The sequence below is a fragment of the Oncorhynchus kisutch genome, linkage group LG14, assembly GCF_002021735.2.
Source record: "Oncorhynchus kisutch isolate 150728-3 linkage group LG14, Okis_V2, whole genome shotgun sequence".
Classification (NCBI taxonomy): domain Eukaryota; kingdom Metazoa; phylum Chordata; class Actinopteri; order Salmoniformes; family Salmonidae; genus Oncorhynchus; species Oncorhynchus kisutch.
This window is the reverse complement of record NC_034187.2, coordinates 41,938,214-41,960,325: the sequence shown is the minus strand read 5'-3', so window position 1 is coordinate 41,960,325 and position 22,112 is coordinate 41,938,214. Positions and strand designations below refer to the sequence as shown.

The 22,112-nt window shown below is 42.5% G+C and overlaps 2 protein-coding genes across 6 annotated transcripts in view; one reads left to right on the top strand and one right to left on the bottom strand.

Moving 5' to 3' along the window:
• The window catches only part of fancm (FA complementation group M), a 68,357-nt gene that overhangs the window by 40,170 nt on the left and 6,075 nt on the right, over positions 1–22,112 (bottom strand). For all 5 annotated transcript variants that reach the window (XM_031788425.1, XM_031788427.1, XM_020470341.2 and 2 more), the window contains exon 5: positions 313–444. In XM_031788425.1, the coding sequence (XP_031644285.1) occupies positions 313–444 (132 nt within the window). The remainder of the gene's footprint in view (positions 1–312; positions 445–22,112) is intronic.
• LOC109878128 (heme-binding protein 1-like) lies at positions 9,352–20,926 on the top strand. The gene is made up of 6 exons (XM_020470342.2): positions 9,352–9,436; positions 9,711–9,965; positions 17,568–17,662; positions 19,141–19,282; positions 19,393–19,576; positions 20,120–20,926. The coding sequence occupies exons 2-6, from the start codon at positions 9,719–9,721 to the stop codon at positions 20,289–20,291; spliced, it is 840 nt and encodes a 279-aa protein (XP_020325931.1). The 5' UTR covers positions 9,352–9,436; positions 9,711–9,718; the 3' UTR covers positions 20,292–20,926.

Genomic DNA, 22,112 nt, shown 5'->3' with positions numbered 1-22,112 from the left:
CTTGACTTAATTTGACAGCAAGACAGAACATGACGTAACTTGACATCGATTTGCAAGTCAATTTGACATTGGATTTCCATCGCAAAACAGCTTGATCAGAGAAGAAAATGAATAGGGGTTACTCTGAGGACATTCCTGCTCCAAAAAAGATGAGCATTGGTTGGCTATGTGTTACAAAATGTTCATAAAGTTATTAAAAGTATAGTGTATGTCAAGGATTGCCTTTCTCTCTGTGTGTGTGTATATGTGTGTGTGTTGTGTGGTGGTGGTGGTGGCACTGTGTGCCTGCATGCATCCGTGTGTATACCGCACCGTGACGTGGGGCGGAGGGTTCTTGCGGAACTGTTCCCGGGCCAGGATGAGCTGGTACTTGGTGAGGGAGCGCAAGTCGCGGTGAGACATCGCCCTGTTCTGGATCAGACGGCCCGTGAACCGTTCCAGTACCTGGAACAACAATGGGCGACACAGACAGGATAAGTCGAGCGCCTAATTCAACAAATGCAATACAAAACCGAAGAAGGCTCTGCAATTATCTGTTCCCTATTTCAGAGCGAGGCAGATTTATTTTTATTTTTGTGGCCACAATATTCATATCCTTTAATCTTCCCAGCAGGAGATTGAAGTCTCCAACAGGAAGCCCTGGAACCAGTGTGACTGCAATTATTCAGAATAAGATAAGTCAATTATAGGCTGGTATAGAAGAAAAATAAGAAAAGAATGCTTTGTATGGAGTCCTCGATTCACATAAGTCGCTACTCACATTATTTACAGAACCGATAATTCCAGTGACCTTTTACATCGCAAAAGCATATTAGATAGATACCAATTGAAGATATTTTGGTCACACACACACACAAACACATTAGGGAGGATTTCCCCCAATCAAGGTGAGGATTTCAACCGATTGGACATAGTAGTCATAGACTGGTTTCTCTGCTACCGCACGGCAAGCGCTACAGGAGCGCCACATCTAGGTCCAAGAGGCTTCTAAACAGCTTCTATCCCCAAGCCATAAGACTCCTGAACTCCTGAACATCTAATCAAATGGTTACCCAGAGTATTTGCATTCCCCCCCTGCCTCTTCTACGCTGCTACTCTCTGTTATTATCTATGCATAGTCACTTTATTAACTTTACCTACATGTACATATTACCTCAATTACCTCGACTAACCGGTAATTAATTATTGGTACCCCCTGTATATAGCCTCGCTATTGTTATTTTACTGCTGCTCTTTAATTATGTTACTTTTATTACTGACTTTTATTTGTTTGTATTTTCTTAAAACTGCATTGTTGGTTAAGGGCTTGTAAGTAAGCATTTCACTAAGGTAAATTAAAACTGTAAAAACGGCGCATGTGACAAATACAATTTGATTTGGCATGGGTCCCCAGATCCTCAAAAAGGTTCTACAGGTGCACCATCGAGAGCATCCTGACTGGTTGCATCACTGCCTGGTATGGCAACTGCAGAGGGTAGTGCGTACGGTCCAGTATATCACTGGGGCCAAGCTTCCTGCCATCCAGGACCTACAGTGGGGCAAAAAAGTATTTAGTCAGCCACCAATTGTGCAAGTTCTTCCACTTAAAAAGATGAGAGAGGCCTGTAATTTTCATCATAGGTACACTTCAACTATGACAGACAAAACGAGGGGAAAAAAATCCAGAAAATCACATTGTAGGATTTTTAATGAATTTATTTGCAAATTATGGTGGAAAATAAGTATTTGGTCAATAACAAAAGTTTATCTCAATACTTTGTTATATACCCTTTGTTGGCAATGACAGAGGTCAAATATTTTCTGGAAGTCTTCACAAGGTTTTCACACTATTGCTGGTATTTTGGCCCATTCCTCCATGCAGATCTCCTCTAGAGCAGTGATGTTTTGGGGCTGTTGCTGGGCAACACGGACTTTCAACTCCCTCCAAAGATGTTCTATGGGGTTGAGATCTGGAGACTGGCTAGGCCACTCCAGGACCTTGAAATGCTTCTTACGAAGCCACTCCTTCATTGTCCGGGCGGTGTGTTTGGGATCATTGTCATGCTGAAAGACCCAGCCACGTTTCATCTTCAATGCCCTTGCTGATGGAAGGAGGTTTTCACTCAAAATCTCATGATACATGGCCCCATTCATTCTTTCCTTTACACGGATCAGTCGTCCTGGTCCCTTTGCAGAAAAACAGCCCTAAAAAGCATGATGTTTCCACCCCCATGCTTCACAGTAGGTATGGTGTTCTTTGGATGCAACTCAGCATTCTTTGTCCTCCAAACATGACGAGTTGAGTTTACCAAAAAGTTATATTTTGGTTTCATCTGACCATATGACATTCTCCCAATCTTCTTCTGGATCATCCAAATGCTCTCTAGCAAACTTCAGACGGGCCTGGACATGTACTGGCTTAAGCAGGGGGACACGTCTGGCACTACAAGATTTGAGTCCCTGGCGGCGTAGTGTGTTACTGATGGTAGGCTTTGTTACTTTGGTCCCAGCTCTCTGCAGGTCATTCACTAGGTCCCCCCATGTGGTTCTGGGATTTTTGCTCACCAATCTTCTGATCATTTTGACCCCACGGGGTGAGATCTTGCGTGGAGCCCCAGATCGAGGGAGATTGTCAGTGGTCTTGTATGTCTTCCATTTCCTAATAATTTCTCCCACAGTTTATTTCTTCAAACCAAGCTGCTTACCTATTGCAGATTCAGTCTTCCCAGCCTGGTGCAGGTCTACAATTTTGTTTCTGGTGTCCTTTGACAGCTCTTTGGTCTTGGCCATAGTAGTTTGGAGTGTGACTGTTTGAGGTTGTGGTGTCTTTTATACTGATAACAAGTTCAAACAGGTGCCATTAATACAGGTAACGAGTGGAGGACAAGAGGAGCCTCTTAAAGAAGAAGTTACAGGTCTGTGAGAGCCAGAAATCTTGCTTGTTTGTAGGTGACCAAATACTTATTTTCCACCATAATTTGCAAATAAATTCATTTAAAAAAATCCTACAAAGTGATTTTCTGGATTTGTTTTCTCATTTTCTCGGTCATAGTTGAAGTGTACTTATGATGAAAATTACAGGCCTCTCTCATCTTTTTAAGTGGGAGAACTTGCACAATTGGTGGCTGACTAAATACTTTTTTGCCCCACTGTATATACTAGGCGGTGTCAGAGGAAGTCCCAAAAAATGTCTAAGACTACAGTCACCCAAGTCGTAGACTGTTCTCTCTGCTACCACACGGCAAGCGGTACCAGAGAGCCAACTCTAGGTCCAAAAGGCTCCTTAACAGCTTCTACCCCCAAGCCAGAAGGCTACTGAACAATTAATGAAATGGACACCCAGACAATTTGTATTGACACCCCCCTCCCCTTTGTTTTTACACTGCTGCTACTCTCTGTTTATTATCTATGCAGTCACATTACCCCTACCTATGAACAAATTACATCGACTAACCTGTACCCTCCCCCCCCCCCACCCCACACACACACATTGACTCGGTACCCCCTGGGCCCACGAGTGGCACAGCGGTCTAAGTCATTGAATCTCAGTGCAAGAGGCGTCATTACAGATCCTGGTTCGATTCCAGGCTGCATCACAACCGGCCGTGATTGGGAGTCACATAGGGTGGCGCACAACTGGCCCAGCGTAGTCTGGGTTTGGTCGGGGTAGGTTGTCATTGTAAATTGACTTGCCTCGTTAAATAAAAAGGTTACATTTAAAAATATTAAATTGTTTTTTTTTTAAATAGCCTTGTTATTTGATTACTTAATTATTTAGCATATATTTTCTCACTACATTTTCTCAAAAACAGCATTGTTGGTTAAGGGCTTGTAAGTATGCATTTCATGGTAAGGTTGTTTTCGGTGCATATGACAAATACAATTTGACATACAGTGCATTCGTAAAGTATTCAGACCCCTTTAATTTTTCCACATTTTGTTACATTACAGCCTTATTCTGAAATGTATTCAATTGGTTTTATTTTCGTCATCAATCTACACAATATCTCATAATGACTGACTAAAGAACTGAAATATCACATTTACTGTACATTAGTGTACAAACCCTTTACTCAGTACTTTGTTGATGCATCTTTGGCAGCGATTACAGTCTCAAGTCTTGCTTGGTATGATTCTACAAGCTTGACGCTACGATTTTTCTCTTGAAGATCCTCTCCAGCCATGTCAGGTTGGATGGAGAGCGTCACTTCACAGCTATTTTCAGGTCTCAAGATTGTGTTCATGTCCGGGCTTTGGCTGGCCACTCAAGGATATTCAGAGACTTGTCCTGAAGCCTCTCCTGCATTGTCTTGGCTGTGTGCTTAGGGTTGTTGTCCAGTTGGAAGGTGAACCTTCATCCCAGTCAGAGGTCCTGAGCGCTCTGGAGCAGGTTTTCATCAAGGATCTCTGCACTTTGCTCCGTTCAGCTTTCCCTTGATCCCGACTAGTCTCCCAGTCCCTGCTTCCGAAAAACATTCTCCCATCTCCACTGAGGAACTCTGTCAGAGTGACCATCTGGTTCTTGGTCAACCCCCTGACCAAGGTTCTTCCCGCCCGATTGCTAAGTTTGGCCGGGTTCCATCAAATGCTGCAGAAATGTTTTGGTACCCTTCCCCAGATTTGTGCATACACAATCTTCTCTCGGAGCGATTCCTTCAACCTCATGGATAGGTTGGACATGATTTTCCAAATTATGTCCAATCATTTGAATTTACCACAGGTGGACTCCAATCAAATTGTAGAAACATCTCAAGGACGATCAATGGAAACAGGATGCACCGGAGCTCAATTTCGAGTGTTATAGCAAAGGGTCTGAATACTTATGTAAATAAGGTATTTCTGTTATTTTTTTTAAATACATTTGCAAACATTTCTAAAAAACAGTTTTTGCTTAGTCATTGTGGGGTATTGTGTATTGAAAATATTTATTGAATCAATTTTAGAATAAGGCTGTAAAGTAACAAAGTGTAGAAAAAGTCAAGGGCCCAAAAAGCTCATCACTAAGCAAAGGACCCTGGGACGAAAGGGTAGACAACATCTCCACCCCACTGATCCTCAACACTGGGGCCCCACAAGGGTGCGTTCTCAGCCCTCTCCTGTACTCCCCGTTCACCCATGACTGCGTGGCCATGCACGCCTCCAACCCAATAATCAAGTTTGCAGACGACACTACAGTGGTAGGCTTGATTACCAACGACGAGACGGCCTACAGGGAGGAGGTGAGGGCCCTCGGAGTGTGGTGTCAGGAAAATAACCTCACACTCAACGTCAACAAAACAAAGGAGATGATCGTGGACTTCAGGAAACAGCAGAGGGAGCACCCCCCTATCCAAATCAATGGGACAGTAGTGGAGAAGGTGGAAAGTTTTAAGTTCCTCGGCGTACACATCACGGACAAACTGAAATGGTCCACCCACACAGACAGCATGGTGAAGAAGGCGCAACAGCGCCTCTTCAACCTCAGGAGGCTGAAGAAATTTGGCTTGTCACCAAAAACACTCAAACTTCTACAGATGCACAATCGAGAGCATCCTGTCAGGCTGTATCACCACCTGGCTCGGCAACTGCTCCGCCCACAACCGTAAGGCTTTCCAGAGGGTAGTGAGGTCGGCACAACGCATTACCGGGGGAAAACGACCTGCCCTCCAGGACACCTACACCACCCGATGTCACAGGAAGCCCAAAAAGATCATCAAGGACAACAACCACCTGAGCCACTGCCTGTTCACCCACTATCATCCAGAAGGCGAGGTCAGTACAGGTGCATCAAAGCAGGGACCGAGAGACTGAAAAACAGCTTCTATCTCAAGGCCATCAGACTGTTAAACAGCCTTGACAAACATTGAGTGGCTGCTGCCAACATACTGACTCAAATCTCTAGTCACTTTAATAATTAAAAAATTGGATGTAATAAATGTATCACTAGTCACTTTAAACAATGCCACTTTATATTTTGTTTACATACCTTACATTACTCATCTCATATGCATATACTGTACTCTATACCATCTACTGATGTTCGGCCATTGCTCATCCATATATTTATATGTACATATTCTTATTCATTCCTTTATACTTGTGTGCAAAAGGTACTTGTTAGATATTACTGCATGGTCAGAACTAGAAGCATAAGCATTTTGCTACTCTCGCATTAACATCTGCTAACCATGTGTATGTGATCAATAAAATGTGATTTGATGTCTGTTGACAATATAATGGCATAATGATCCACAGTGGGTGAAGGTCAGAGCCACATCTCTTTATTTGATTCTGGCAAAGGTGTTTTATAGTGCTGCAGCCATAGAAATCCATCATGAGTTTAATTGCCAGGGTTAGAGGCCCATTAAGCCCCTTCTACAGATTATATTTCTATGGCTGCATCCACGTCGCCCAAAAATTAAGGTACAAGATGGCGCCAATAGACATGGTCGCCCTGTTCATGGCTCCTAAGCAACTTTGTTACAAGCATATCGCTACACCCGCAACAACATCTGCTAAACATGTGTATGCGATCAATACATTTGAAATTATTTGAACAATAAAAGATCCCCTGAATCAAAACCTGCTTTGAGCAGTTGTGTGTCACTTGTGTGTACTTAACCAGAGTGTACGTTTATGTTTAGTGCGCGATGACAGACCAAACATTCAGGTTTTTTTTTTCCTTCTCTTCTGGGTTTTCTCCCAAACATTCTGTGTTAATTTGCCACCAGCATCATCACATCTGCACTTCTGCCAAAATTTCACACAGCAGATGTCAGGACTCATGGTTGGAGCAGAGTAACAAACACAGCAGACAGACTGTGCATGTTTCCCATGCTCATACTACTGCATGCCCAATACATTACTTATTTCTAAGTATACTGAACAAAAATAAACACAACATGTAAAGTGTTGGTATCATGTTTCATGAGCTGAAATAAAAGATCCCAGAAATTTCCATACGCATAAAAAAAACGTACTTCTCTCAAATTTTGGGCGCAAATTTATTTACATCCCTGTTATTGAGCATTTCTCCTGTGCCAAGATAATTCATCCATCCAGGTGTTGCATATCAAGAATCTGATTAAACAGAATGATAATTATACAGATGCACCTTGTGCTGGGGACAGTAAAAGGCCACTTTAAAATGTGCAGCTTTGTCTCACAAAACAATGCCACAGATGTCTCAAGTTGAGGGAGCGTGCAGCTGATGAAACTGGGTTTACACAACTGAAGAATTTCTTCAAACTGTCAGAAACTGTCTCAGGGAAGCTCATTTGCATGCTCGTTGTCCTCACCAGGGTCTTGACCTGTAACGTCGCTAGCTGACGTCAACGTTGTGAACAGAGTAACCCATGGTAGTGTTGGGGTAATGGTATGGGGCAGGCATAACCTACGGACAACGAACACAATTGCATTTTATCGATTGCAATTTGAATGCACAGAGATACCGTGACAAGATCCTGAGGCCCATTGTCGTGCCATTCATCTGCAGCCATCACCACGTTTCAGCATATAATGCACAGCCCCATGTCTCAAGAATCTATGCACAATTCCTGGAAGCTGAAAATATCCCAGTTCTTCCATGGCCTGCATTCTCCCCAGACACATCACCCATTGAGCACGTTTGGGATGCTCTAGATCGACGTGTATGACAGCATGTTCCATTGAAGAGTGAGACAACATTCCACAGGTCACAATCAACAGCGTGATCAACTCTATGCGAAGGAGATTTGTGTCACGCTGCATGAGACAAATGGTGGTCACACCAGATACTGATTGGGTATCTGATCCATGCCACCTTTTTTTTAAGGTATCTGTGATCAACAGATGCATATCTGTATTCCCAGTCATGCAAAATCCATAGATTAGGTCCTAATGAATTTATTTAAAATTGACTGACTTCCTTATATGGAACTGTAACTCAGTAAAATCTCTGAAATGGTTGCATGTTGCGTTTATATTTTTGTTCAGTGTAGTATGCTAGTGACCGTCCGTTGACCTGAAGAAAGGTCATAGGTAAAGCAAGTGAATTAAAGGTGAAGCAACAGGGCAAGGTGCACAGGGGGTGGGGGCCCTGGGTGCACATTTTGGTTTTGCCTTAGCACTACACAGCTGATTCAAATAACCAACTCATCCTCAAGCTTTGATTATTTGAATCAGCTGTGTAGTGCTTCAACCAAAACGTGGATAATTTTTTATTTATTCTCATTATAACCCATATAATTATCATTATAGTCTAAAGACCAGCTTTCCCATGAGCTCCATTTCAGACACCCACCAGTTGGCAGACAGAACTCATGAGCTGCAGGAACGGGAGGATGGTGAGTACTGCTACCCACAACACTGACAGCTCGTGTTCATATACAGTGGCATTATGAAGCCATTCGAATTCAGTGGAAGGAAAGAGAAGATAAGCGGAGTGGGCGGGGAATCGTTGAGTGAAGCGAGCATGGGCCTGGGAGCTGAACAGGGACTAAAGTTGGGGAAAGCGGAATTTTATGCAAATCTTCTGCGATATCGCGGCGTGAGTGACCAATCGAAGCTCGCCATAACTTTCAGCCCCTACTGGATTTGCTGACAATGGCTGTTGATACCAAGCTCTAACTAGGTTGCTTGCTAGCACCCCCATGAAGGCGAAGCTAGCATGGCTAGCCGAGTGCCACTAGTACAGTCTATTTTGGCCGTGAGGCTTACAGAGCAAACTCGGTGAAGGAGCTCTCTCCTCATTGGCTGAGCGAGTGTGGAGTTCGGTGAGGTGGGAGACAATCGAGTGGCCTTTCTTCTTTGTAGCTATTAATTTACAGGCCAATACACTGCTGCATGTCTACAATGGATGCCGATGCACAGGATCTGTGTCATGGCCCAAGTTAGATGAGATAATTATCACCGCAAGTGAAAGTGGTCAAGAGGTCAACAGGCTTAACTTGACTATAAATAAACGTGTTTTTTGGGATTGCAGCCCTACTTTAGGGCCAAGTTACCCCAGATGACCACTGACTGACCAGCTGGTTTTGAGTGTGCCCCATGTATCACATTACAGAGCAGAAGATTATATAAAATGTCCTCATGTCAGCATATTCTCTATCACTCTTTAATAACCATGTCCCTTCCCATCTCCCATACTCAATGGACTCAAGATAATTCATTCATGATATGCATTTCTGGCCAAAGATGTGCGAGAGAAACAATTCTCCCAGTTACTGAAATCAAACACCATCCCACTCTGATTTATGTGCAAAACAAGATTTGTACCTAATTTACTGTCTACCCGATAAAAAAAAAAATAGCAATTGTTAATGACAAAGGGAACGCAGAACATCTGAATTCAGGAAAAGATGTTCAGGTGAATGAACTTCAGCATTTATCAAGTCTTGCAGTAGGAGTGGCCAGGTGTCATGTGGTGTTTGTTCCACTATCTATAAACGTCAAGATAGGTTCACCAGCCTATGGAAAGCAGCGCGTTATGACAGGCAAGGTATTTGTCTTGCAGTCTTCGACGATTAATAACTTCAGTAGAATAAGTTTGAAATGGTTTCTGTAAATAGAATATAGGTTGCACAGCTGTGTAGATAAAACGAGCACGTCAAGACTAGAGCAAAAATGGCCCTGAAGTTTTCCTAAATCGGATTTAACCCGGATCAGAATCCGAGAACGCGCTCGGATTTACCACCAAAAGCTGTCTTTCTTTAGACCCAACAGTACACATTTGCTTTGAAATACGTTTATTTAAGTTTTTTTTCTCTCCCAAGAGTGGAGAATGCATCCTGGCAATTGTCGAATGAATGGAGGTGGTGGACTCGATGGTATCGGCGGTGGAGACGAATCCGTATTTGGGACGATCACTCTAGAGGATCTGGAATCTTTTTCGGAAGACCAGCTGTCAGATTCGGGCAATGGAAGTCTGGAAGAGGAGAGTGAGACGATGGAGGACGAAGGGCAGCAAGACCGATTGCTGCGCTACTGGCAGGACGCTGCTCGAGGACACCAAGTCGAAGTGCCTCGAGGTAAAGCATTTGGGATTTAGAGCACACACTGTGCAGTTCGAATTTAGAAAGTAGTGGATTTTGTATGGGCAATTATGTTGAGGCAATGCTATATGGACAGTATAAACAAAACGGTTGACACCGTTTATTGTGACAACAATTGTGCAAAGTTGGCTACTTTTGTTTTTATTCCCGTTTCATCAATTGACCTAGTTCTGCGTGAGAGATCTGCTGCGAACTCGAACTATTCCTGTAGTCGACGTCATCAGGGTGCCAGACGCTACTTTTTTCCCCCCACAAATAGACATACAGTGATCATCATTAACCTCTTAAACCATTGTCGACGTTGTTTAAACTCTCCGTCGATGTTGACGGCTGTCAAAACAGTGCATTGTGGGTAATGTGCTGTGTCCCAGCCAAGAAACGGGACACATTGTATCAGGGCTCAAGACAATGTATACATTCACAAAAACGGTACTATTGTCACTAGGCTAGTTAAGGAACACTGAAATGTATTAAACATGTATAATGTACTAGAGCTACATGAAATCCTAGGCTGTGAAATGCTAATGTCATGTGTGAAACTGAGGGGCTAGCCTAGTAAAATGAGTGCTTGTTGCAGCAACATGACAGATTTCACTTAAAGCCCCTGATCCTTTTGCCCCTCAACAAACTCTGATCCAACAGATTACCACTCTGCAAGCCATTTTGGCAGGCATCCGCATGCGGGGTCACTGTTCATATCTCTTCAACACATTATGCCAATGACATTTTAAGAAATGCATCTGTTAAGAAATCGTTTTCCTAACAAATCTTGAAGGTGGGAAAATGGTGACAAGTCAGTGGAAAAACGAAATGGAAAAAGAGTTACATTTCAATAAAACTGTATTCATCCGTGAGGGACAATCATTTCTGTGCATACAAGGAGAGGGAAATAGGGCTGATCAGGGGTCAGTGAATGTTGAGGTCAAACCGCCCCCCATTCAAGATTTACCGTTAGGTTGTAATGTTATCAGTGGGGAGTGTTTGTTTTCACGGGGATGACAGGCATGGATAGTTTTGATAAAAGAAAATTCTACTTAAAAAAAAACATTTACAGAGCCTCTGCAGTACCCCTGCTGACTCCTGTTTGAATACCTCTGCTGTAAAACAAAAAATGCTGAATTGAATGTGGTACTTAAGAGTTGAAAAATGGATGGTTTTACCCCCCAATTTTTTAAAATCTTATTATTATTGTTGGACATAAACAAAACACCTGGAAATCAGATCCAGGTGATTTTTATTTAAGACATCTGTTCAAGTATTCCCATGCATAATAGAAAGAAACGTGATCATATACAATTGTAAGCCAGGTTTGAAATTGTTTTTGTCAAACATATTGGTCTTCTTGATGTCAATTTGACATCATGTTCCTGCCGCCCGACCATCCTCAAGGAAAGGGGGGGGGGGGGGGGGTAAAAAATATCGTCCCGTGGCTGAATCTAGTTGATGATCCCTGCCACATAGCCTACAAAAATACCAGGTTGAAAGACACTGTTCTGTTCTGGCGAATGTGAATATTTTGTCCTGAATCCCCTGTAAGGTTAACATGAGGCAACAACACTGAGTGACCCAATTTCCCCTGTCTGCATGTACAGTAAAACAAAGGATAGACCCCCTATTGCACACACAAGCCAGATGGCTGGCTGTACTATGACCCCGATTTGTACCCAGAACTGCTTATATTTCTGAAAGGAAACGGAGCAAAATTGTGCCTGACCTACTAGGTCGTCTGGAATGCAGACTGGGTTTGCAGCAGGCAGTCAGCAGCAAAATGACAGAGGGCTGAAAGGGTACACCCAGACTGGGCTGTCTATGCTGCTGTCCCCAGAGCAAAGTCAAAACCTCTGAGCCTAAATAGTACTACTGCTGTTCAGTCTACATTCTAGGTATCCCCTCCACTACAGTCCAGTAGGGCAGTATGTATGTTCAGTAGGGAACACGCTAGAGTCGAGCCAAAACCTCTGAGCATGACTAGTATCACTGTTTTATCTCGATTCTAGCAATTCAAACCTGCAGTCTGGGGTTGTGTTCAGTAGGGCACACTACTAAAACATTATTGGACATATCCACAGCCCCTCTTGAGTTTTTGAGTTGGTTTTCTCAAATGTATTGCCTAATGAACACAACTAGGGCTGCGCGATATCAAATGAATTAGATTAATTCTAATGTTTGTTTGGGCACTATATTCCAAAAGCCTATATTGTAAGAATAAAGTTTATATATTTTTTTATTTTATGAGTGTTTATGTTCACTTGTTGTCTTTTTGGTCATCTTTTTTGCATCTTCTGTGCAATAGCTTGTAGGCTGTGTACCTTCCAATTCTCTCTCTCTCTCTCACACACACACACACACACACACACACACACACCACTTACAGAAAAACAGATGAGAGATCATGTTTTCCTCTCTGACAAGCGGATTGAACTCGCTATTTGCATTTGAGGTTTGGTCCAACAGAAAATCGGTCATATGGAAACCTTTTAACACCCTTTTTATGTTTCAACTCCTCAAATTGCGAGTAGAACAGACACTACTAAAAACAAGTATGAATGAACATAGATTCTGGAAAATATATGCTTGGTTTGTCTCGTGCAGTTCCGCTAGCAGCATATTAGCAGAAGATTCTAGCTGTCTAGTCTGTCTTATAGATGATCGATAAGCATAAAACACAATTATATAAAGGAATTGGCAACTCTCATTCGGAGAAAGGTAGGCCACTTGATTTCACATCTGAAGAAAGTGGACAAGCATGCTTTTCAAACAGTTGGAGACAGAAGGATGTGTTCATAACAATGCAACTGTTCTACCTTTGTTAGCAAATAGATCCAAGTTGGCTAAACTTGAAGTATAAACGATTAGCTGGCTACTGGGCATTAATATGGAGTTGGTCCCCCCCTTTGCTGCTATAACAGCCTCCACTCTTCTGGGAATGCTTTCCACTAGATGTTGGAACATTGCTGCAGGGACTTGCTTACATTCAACCACAAGAGCATTCGTGAGGTCGGGCATTGATGTAGGGCGATTAGGCCTGGTTCGCAGTCGGCGTTCCAATTTATCCCGAAGGTGTTCGATGGGGTTGAGGTCAGGGCTCTGTGCAGGCCAGTCAAGTTCTTCCACACTAATCTCAACAAACCATTTTCTGTATGGATCTTGCTTGGTGCATGGGGGAATTGTTATGCTGAAACAGGAAAGGGCTTTCCCCCAAACTGTTGCCACAACGTTGGAAGCACAGAATCATCTAGAATGTCATTGTATGCTGTAGGGTTAAGATTTCCCTTCACTGGAACTAACGCGCCTAGCCAGAACCATGAAAAACAGCCCCAGACCATTAATCCTCTATCCCCTATGCATTGGGGCAGGTAGCGTACTCCTGGCAACCGCCAAACCCAGATTTGTCCGCCGTACTGCCAGATGGTGAAGCGTGATACAACGCGTTTCCACTGCTCCAGAGTCCAATGGCGGCAAGCTTTACACCACTCCAGCCGACACTTGGTATTGCGCATGGTGATCTTAGGCTTGTGGTGCGGCTGCTCGGCCATGGTAACCCATTTTATGAAGCTCCCGACTAAAAGTTCTTGTGCTGACGTTGCTTCCAGAGGCAATTAGGAACTCGGTAGTGAGTGTTGCAACCCACCACTTCAGCACTCTGTGGTCTCATTCTGTGAGCTTGTGTGGCCTACCACTTCGCAGCTGAGCCATTATTACTCCTACACATTTCCACTTCACAATAACAGCACTTAGAGTTGACCGGGGCAGCTCTATCAGAGCAGAAATTTGATGAACTGACTTGATGGAAAGGTGGCATCCTATGACGGTGCCACGTTGTTCTTCAGTAAGGCCATTCTAGTGCCAATGTTTGTCTATGGAGATTGCATGGCATTGTGCTCAATTTTATACAACTGTCAGCTGTGGCTAAAATAGCCAAATCCAGTCATTTGAAGGGGTGTCTACATAATTTTGTATATATCGTGAATCGCCCATAAGTCCGAAAAAAAAATACAAAAATAAAGATATGATTATTAGGCCATATTGCCCAGCCCTAAACACAACCCAGGTTGAAGTAGGCTAGTGTCAAAGCCACAGGTTAGAAATGAATGCCCTTTTGTTTGGATGTGTAGGCTGCTGAACACCGAGTTATGGTATGCTGCTTATGGAGTTCCAGTTAGGCTCTCTCCTCTGACTAATTAACTTGAGACTTAGCATGGAGCCGCTGTTGAGGCATTAAAAGGCTTAACAGATGAGCTATAGCCTAACCTGCTCTGGGTAAGGGAAAGCTTGGGCTATTAAATCCTGTCCTGAAATACTGTGGGTTACAATGTTGTACAGTAAACCTCTGCCCACTCCCCCACTCGCTCTTGGGCTTTGAATGGTGCTCAAAAGGTGTTTTAGTCCATTTATTAAGATCTTCCCATCTGTGTCCATTGTAATACCACCATAGTAAAACACTGACAGACTACACTTTGGTTTGCGCAACACTCGATTGAAGGAGTTTGTCGGCAGGTTGCCTAGTGGTTAGAGCATTGGCCCAGTAACCGAAATGTTGCTAGATCGAATCCCTGAGCTGACAAGGTAAAAATAATCTGTCGTTCTGCCCCTGAACATGGAAGTTAACCCACTGTTCCTAGGCCGTCATTGTAAATAAGAATTTGTTCTGACTTGCCTAGTTAAATAAAAAACAAGTCACTCTGGATAAGAGCATCTGCTAAATAACAAATAAAATATATGCTGTTTTTAAACCAGAGATGTTGGTTCTAAGGGGCACTTAAAGAAACAATGACCCTCCTTATCAAACATATTAGGGGACAGTCATAATGAGTCACCCATGTATGATCATGCACATCACCCCACCATCATCTACTGGCCATCTGCTCTCTGAGAAGTTGTAGGCCTAATGTGTTGAAATGACAATAGAGCCATTAGCCGATACCTTATCTGCTACAAATAGTTGGAGTGGGATACATTGCCGCATATGCAACTAAATAGTTTTGCTGTGCGACATGGAGTAAATCCTATATTAAATTACTTTTTAGTTGTTGTAAGGCTTTGCTGTACCATTATTTCCCCGAGCAGATTTATTAGCGCCATGCTTGCACCATTAATGCAGCAAACTGCCGGTTTCTAAAGATCTGACCCATATTACCAGCATAATGGTTCTTCCTCTGTCATGGGGAATTATAAAATAATCTACTTCTATGCAAATGTTGATCAGTACAATAAAAAGTGCTACATGGAAGGGAAACACATTTGTGGCTTTACAGATGACGTCAGCCCCCAAAAAAGCTAAATAACTCAATGCATGCACACTTCTATTGAATATGCATTCACCTGTATTGAGAATAGGCCTAGGATACATCTGGATTTACCCAGTTTATCAGTTTTATAGGCTTGGGTGGTATAATACACACACAATATACTTTTATTTATTTATTTATTTATTTATAGCTACTTTAAGTAAATACCTGCAGTCAACTTATGCAATACGTTAGATAAGCCTAAAGAAGATTGCATTCTTCATTTCACCGGTCACATTAGGAAGTTTACCTGTAGTTCCCAGTCAGTGGTATTTGTTTTCAAGCCCACAACGACGAGAGAACGGCGCCTTGCGTGTCACTCACTGTTGTGCAGCATGCGCGAGGTGACGTAGTTAATATCGAATTAAATGATTTCCAGCTAGATATCTTAAACTAAGTTACCTGCCTAAAGTGTTCTAAATGCCCTGTAGTTGTGCATTTGGTTTGCTAATTTAGTAGCTAGTTAGCTATTGTGCTAAGTGGTGAGCTTCTTCCCAAATCAAGCTTTGTTTGGTAACAGTAGAGAAACCCCTCCTGAATCAAGAGCCTTTATGTCTAATTGTTTTGTGCATGCAGCAAACTGAGTAGCATTTTTGTTGTTACTTGTATATTTTATGAGCTGGGATGTCTGTCCTGCAAATACTTTAGGTCAGAACTGTAAAAAAGTTTCCAATGCGCTCGTTAGCATTCTCTATTGGATTTTACATGTACTTGTTAGCATTGCTAACCTTCGGTTACCAGAGGCTGTCGGGTATGAAATTAGTGCCCCTTGTGTTCAGTGCCGGTATTGCAAAACATCCCGGGATGACACAAGGTCGATATGAAGGTATGACAATCTGGATACTGCCCAAGCCTACTGTAGACTAACACTATAGGCCAGCGGTTCCCAAACTTTTTTGAACCACGACCCCAATTTGATATCTGAAAATTCTCAGATTCTCACGACCCCAACCATGTGAAATGTAATTAATGTAATTAACAACCAATGTTTACTTTTTGATTTGGGGTAATGGCCATCAATTGAAAAACTAACAGTATTTCTGATTGTCTTCTCAACTCACCGTCACATACTTTTAAATGTGGGGCTATGACAGTCAATTGGAAATTAGTCTGGCGTTACATCTAACATGGATCGATATTTGATTTTAATGCAGGCGAGCACACTGAATCCAGCTTCACACAGATATGAGCTGGCGAAGGGTACCATGAGTTTTATGGTGCTTTCAAGACAACTGGGAACACAAGGTCAAATCATGACGTCACTGATCTTCAGGTCGGAAAGTCGGAGCTCTAAAATGAGGCCAGAGTTGGATGACTGTTCAAAAGATTTTTCCCACAGCTAGTTTCTTTTCTCCCGAGTTCCCAGTTGTCTTGAACACTCATTAGTTTCCCATTAGTTTTGACCGCTGCATTAAAGCACAGAGGGAGGCGGCAGGTATTCCCTTTGAATCAAACACAAACTCCTAAGTGACCAGTGAATGCGTTGTCAGCAGCATTCGGCCACATGACAGTTCGATTTCACTTACCGGCATGTCAACAGAGCCATGATCATAGTCAAGCAGATTGGGAAGTAGGTACCAAAATGCTCTTTCAAGCTTTGGAGGCGAGCAGTCATTACTCATGTGGGAAACTGACTGATGCTGTTTTCTGTAATAAACATGCACAGCCGAGGGAAGGGAGGCATTGTTCGCTAGTGTGTGGATTCAGAGCATAGCAGGCCTAGCCGTTCACCGTGGGAATGATTCAAGTGATCTAATTTTATCTTTCAAATTTGAATAATTTATTTGATTAAGGTTAACCACACAAGATTGTCTCTCAAAATCATGTATATTTTTTCCCCTTCAGGATTTTGGAAATTCTCCCGCGACCCCATTTTTATATTGGACGACCCCTAGTTTGGGAATGGCGACTATAGTCTATAGACTGCAATAGGAAACCAATACTTCTTGTACTACTACTATCTACAGTCATGCCATAGGGGTCTATATTTCAGCACCTTGGCCTCTGCCTCAACTAGTTTGACCTCTTAGGCAGGTTGGCAGACAACACAACGTTTTTCTTAATCTATGGAGCCCAAGTCAGGATTGGAAATGTAAGAAAATGGGGTGTTTTGTTAGTAGCACTACAGCATTGTCATCAAGCATACAGCTTAACTCCACATTTGTTGTGCTTGAAGGTAGGGTTGCAAAATTCCCCACTTTTACCCAAAAACATGAAGGTCCTGGACTATGACGACCCTACTAGAAGCAACTCGATAAAAATGAACCAAGTCTGTTTTTATCTCAAACAGACATGGCCGAGCCCATCCAGCAGATCACTAGCAACAACAATGGACAACACGACCGGGAGCGCGTGCCCTTCACCCTCATCACTCATAAGGAGAAGGCAAGTCTATCATCTGACAAATTCACCAACGAACAATATCTACTCTGCCAGCCCAGCAATAAGACTCATTGTAAAATGTGTGGTCCTGTTTGGCTGCAGGGATCACACATACATTTTTTGTATGTTACACTAAGTCTGCTAATTTTATAAACGTTTTATTATTGGACAATTCACACTAAATTCTAGGCAATTGTCACACGCTTTGCAGAAAACAGATGTACACTAACAGTGAAATGCTTACTTACAGGTACATTTCCAACAATGAAGAGTTAAAGAGAAAAGCCAAAATAGTGACACCGAGGAATACAGCAAATGTGTAAAAAAATAACATGGCTATAGATAAGGAGCAGAAAATAAGTTACATAGAGGCAGTACTAGTACCAAGTTGATGTGCAGGGATACAAGCTAACTGAGGTAGCTATGTACTGTACATTTACAATACCGGTCAAAAGTTTGGACACCTACTTATTCAAGGGTTTTGATTCATTGTTTTACTATTTTATACATTGTAGAATACTAGTAAAGACAACTATGAAATAACAAATGGAATCATGTAGTAACAAAGTGTTAAACAAATAAAAATATATTTTGATATTCTTCAAAGTAGCCATCCTTTGCCATTGACAGCTTTGCAAACTCTCTCAACCAGTTTAGCCTGGCCTCAACCAGTTTAACAGTCTTGAAGGAGTTCCCACATATGCTGAGCACTTGTTGGCTGCTTTTCCTTCACTCTGCGGTTCAACTCATCCAAATTGGGTTGAGGCCGGGTCATCTGTGGAGGCCGGGTCATCTGATCCCTCTTGGTCAAATATCCCTTACACAGCCTTGAGGTGTGTTTTTGGTTATTGTCCTGTTGAAAAAGTGTTTAGTCCCACTAAGCCCAAAACAGATGGAGTTGCTGCGGTAGCCATGCTGGTTAAGTGTGCCTTGAACTCTAAATAAATCACAGACAGTACCACCAGCAAAGCACACCCACACCACCTCCTCCAAGATTCACGGTGTCCTCAGTTGCAACACTTACTACCGAGTTCCAATCTGCCTCTGGAAGCAATATCAGCACAATAACTGTTCGTCGGGAAATCCATGAAATGGGTCTCCATGGCTGAGCACACAAGCCTAAGATGCAATGCCAAGTTTCGGCTGGAGTGGTGTAAAGCTCGCCGCTATTACTCAGTACTTTGTTGAAGCACCTTTTGCAGCGATTACAGCCTCAAGTCTTCTTGGTACACATGTATTTGGGGAGTTTCTCCCATTCTTCTCTGCAGATCCTCTCAAGCTCTGTCAGATTGGATGGGGAGCGTCGCTGCACAGCTATTTTCATGTCTCAACAGATGTTCGATCAGGTTCAAGTCGGTCTCTGGCTGGGCCACTCGATGGGTTATTAGCAATTGCGGGCGGGTGAACAAACCGCTGATCCACGCATCATTAATAGTGACCCAGCCAAATTCATGAGCCTGAGCCTTTGTCTGTCTATACAGTGTGGGGACGTGCTTTATGAGAAACGCCACTATGAGAAGGCCCACTGGGCGTGCATCACGGTTCACGAGGACACCTACGAGCAGAGCATCTGTTACGGTTTCATGAAGCTCATGAGATACATCTGCCAGCAGAACTCCTCAGGTGAGTCCAAAGCAGCCTTTACAGTTGTCATCGAGTCTTTATTCTTCAAACGTCATCCTTGTTTAGCCAAATCTACTGCAGACTCTTGGTTGTTTGTGTCCTGTCCTTAGGTACCTATCTGGGTATGACCATCCCTATCCTGACGGTGATCCGCACAGACGAGAACCACTCTGTCTTGTCCAGTGACGTCACTGTGGCCTACTACCTGCCCACAGAATACCAAGCCCAGCCACCCCAGCCTTCTGACACTGAAATAAGCATTGAGGAATGGCCTGCCACTACTGTATACACAAGGTTGGCGATTATGTTGTGCTGCCTGATACATTTTATGACAATACAATATGGAAGTAGATACGTTAACATCAAATTGTAATCATTACTGGAGCCACTTTGTCAGTTTGAGGCATGAACAAGTTCAGCTTCTGGCAAACTGTTTTGGCCTGCAGTTAGCCAAGAAGTTAGCTTACTGGGAATCTCGGAACCAAATCGTATGTACGTAACTAGCTAGCTACTCTATTGGACACAAACATTTGTTAAGTCAGTCACGAGAGACTAACTAGCTAAAGTTATTGACATTATTTCAGTCAATCAGCCACCACTCCAACACTTTTTGTAGACATCATACAGTTGCTTCATGCTTCCAAATATGACAAAGTGGCTCCAGTCGTGTTTCCATTTAGCCCATTGTGACATTCACTTTCATGGCATATTGTATTGGACAATCTCATTGGAATTTATACAGCAGAATGGGTAGGGAGGTTAAAATACCTTAAACGCACAGCTCCATTACTTGAATCAAATCTCATTAAATTCCTATGTGCCCCTTTCTCGCTCCAGGGCCTTCGCTGGTGCTACGAACGAGGTGACCATCATCAACGAGATCCGCTCCATGGCGGAAGTGCTTGACTCCCCCGCCATATGCGTGAATGACTCATTCATTGTCGCCGGCTACACTAACCCCGCGGCGGTAAACCGACAGAACGAGATTTGGTTCCTGGAGCAGCCTTGAGGGCCAGCCTGACCTTAACCTCTCCTCCTGAACTTGACCCACCCAACACCCCGTCCTTATCTGACCCTACCGATTCACCCCTAATGGAAACCCATTCCCATTTTAGAAAGAGAAGAGACTTTGGGACTTTGCTGAAAAAGGTCCTTATTACCAGTTCTGAGCAAGGCTGCATCATTTGGGTCCATTAATCCTCTAGAGTCTAAACCTGGAAGGGGGTGGGGTTCTACTAAGCTGACATATGGAATTGTTTTAAGATGGTCATACAAAGGATCACTTACATATTTGATTTTAGGACCCAAAAATATAAAATTATTTGAGGAAACATTGAATTTGGCCTTACTGCTATTAGCCCATAAACACATTGAATTACAGATTCATACAGGGAAAAACATCTACTGGAAGTTTGTTTTGAAGTGTCTTATATCTGAGAGATGAGATCTGGAAACTAGAGGTCAACCGATTATGATTTTTCAACGCCGATACCGATTTTTGGAGGACAAAAAAAAAAAGATTAATCGGCCGATTTTTAAAATGTATTTGTAATAATGACAATTACAACAATACTGAATGAACACTTATTTTAACTTAATATAATACATCAATAAAATCAATTTAGCCTCAAATAAATAATGAAACATTATTTGTTGTTCAATTTGGTTTAAATAATGCAAAAACAAAGTGTTGGAGAAGTAAAAATGCAATATGTGCCATGTAAGAAAGCTAACGTTTGAGTTCCTTGCTCAGAACATGAGAACATATGAAAGCTGGTGGTTCCTTTTAACATGAGTCTTCAATATTCCCAGGTAAGAAGTTTTAGGTTGTAGTTATTATAGGACTATTTCTCTCTATACCATTTGTATTCCATATACCTTTGACTATTGGATGTTCTTATAGGCACTTTAGTATTACCAGTGTAACAGTATAGCTTCTGTCCCTCTCCTCGCTCCTACCTGGGCTCGAACCAGGAACACAACGACAACAGCTACCCTCGAAGCAGCGTTACCCATGCAGAGCAAGGGAAACAACTACTCCAAGTCTCAGAGCGAGTAACGTTCGAAACGCTATTAGCGCTCACCCCGCTAACTAGCTAGCCATTTCACATCACATCGTTACACCAGCCTAATCTTGGGAGTTGATAGGCTTGAATTCATAAACAGCAGAGCTGCTGGCAAAACGCACAGAAGTGCTGTTTGAATGAATGCTTATGAGCCTGCTGGTGCCTACCACCGCTCAGTCAGACTGCTCTATCAAATCATAGACTTAATTATAACATAATAACACACAGAAATACAAGCCTTAGTTCATTAATATGGTCAAATCCGGAAACGATCATCTTGAAAACAAAAAAAATATGATTTCAGTGAAATATGGAACAGTTCCGTATTTTATCTAACGGGTGGCATCCATCAGTCTAAATATTCCTGTTACAATGCACAACCTTCAATGTCATGTCATAATTATGTAGAATTCTGGCAAATTAGTTCGCAATGAGCCAGGTGGCCCAAACTGTTGCATATACCCTGACTCGGCGTGCAATGAACGCAAGAGAAGTGACAATTTCACCTGGTTAATATTGCCTGCTAACCTGGATTTCTTTTAGCTAAATATGCAGGTTTAAAAATATATACTTCTGTGTATTGATTTTAAGAAAGGCATTGATGTTTATGGTTAGGTACACATTGGAGCAACGAGTCCTTTTTCGATTATATGCAACACAGGACACGCTAGATAAACTAGTAATATCATCAACCATGTGTAGTTATAACTAGTTATTATGATTGATTAAGTTTAATGCTAGCTAGCAACTTACCTTAGCTTCTT

Excerpts from the sequence above, each read along its gene's own strand:
- LOC109878128 (XM_020470342.2), top strand. The coding sequence starts at position 9,719 with ATGCATCCTGGCAATTGTCGAATGAATGGAGGTGGTGGACTCGATGGT. Across the intron at positions 19,283-19,392 it reads CTGCCAGCAGAACTCCTCAG|GTACCTATCTGGGTATGACC; the intron begins GTGAGTCCAAAG and ends TCCTGTCCTTAG. Across the intron at positions 19,577-20,119 it reads GCCACTACTGTATACACAAG|GGCCTTCGCTGGTGCTACGA; the intron begins GTTGGCGATTAT and ends TTCTCGCTCCAG.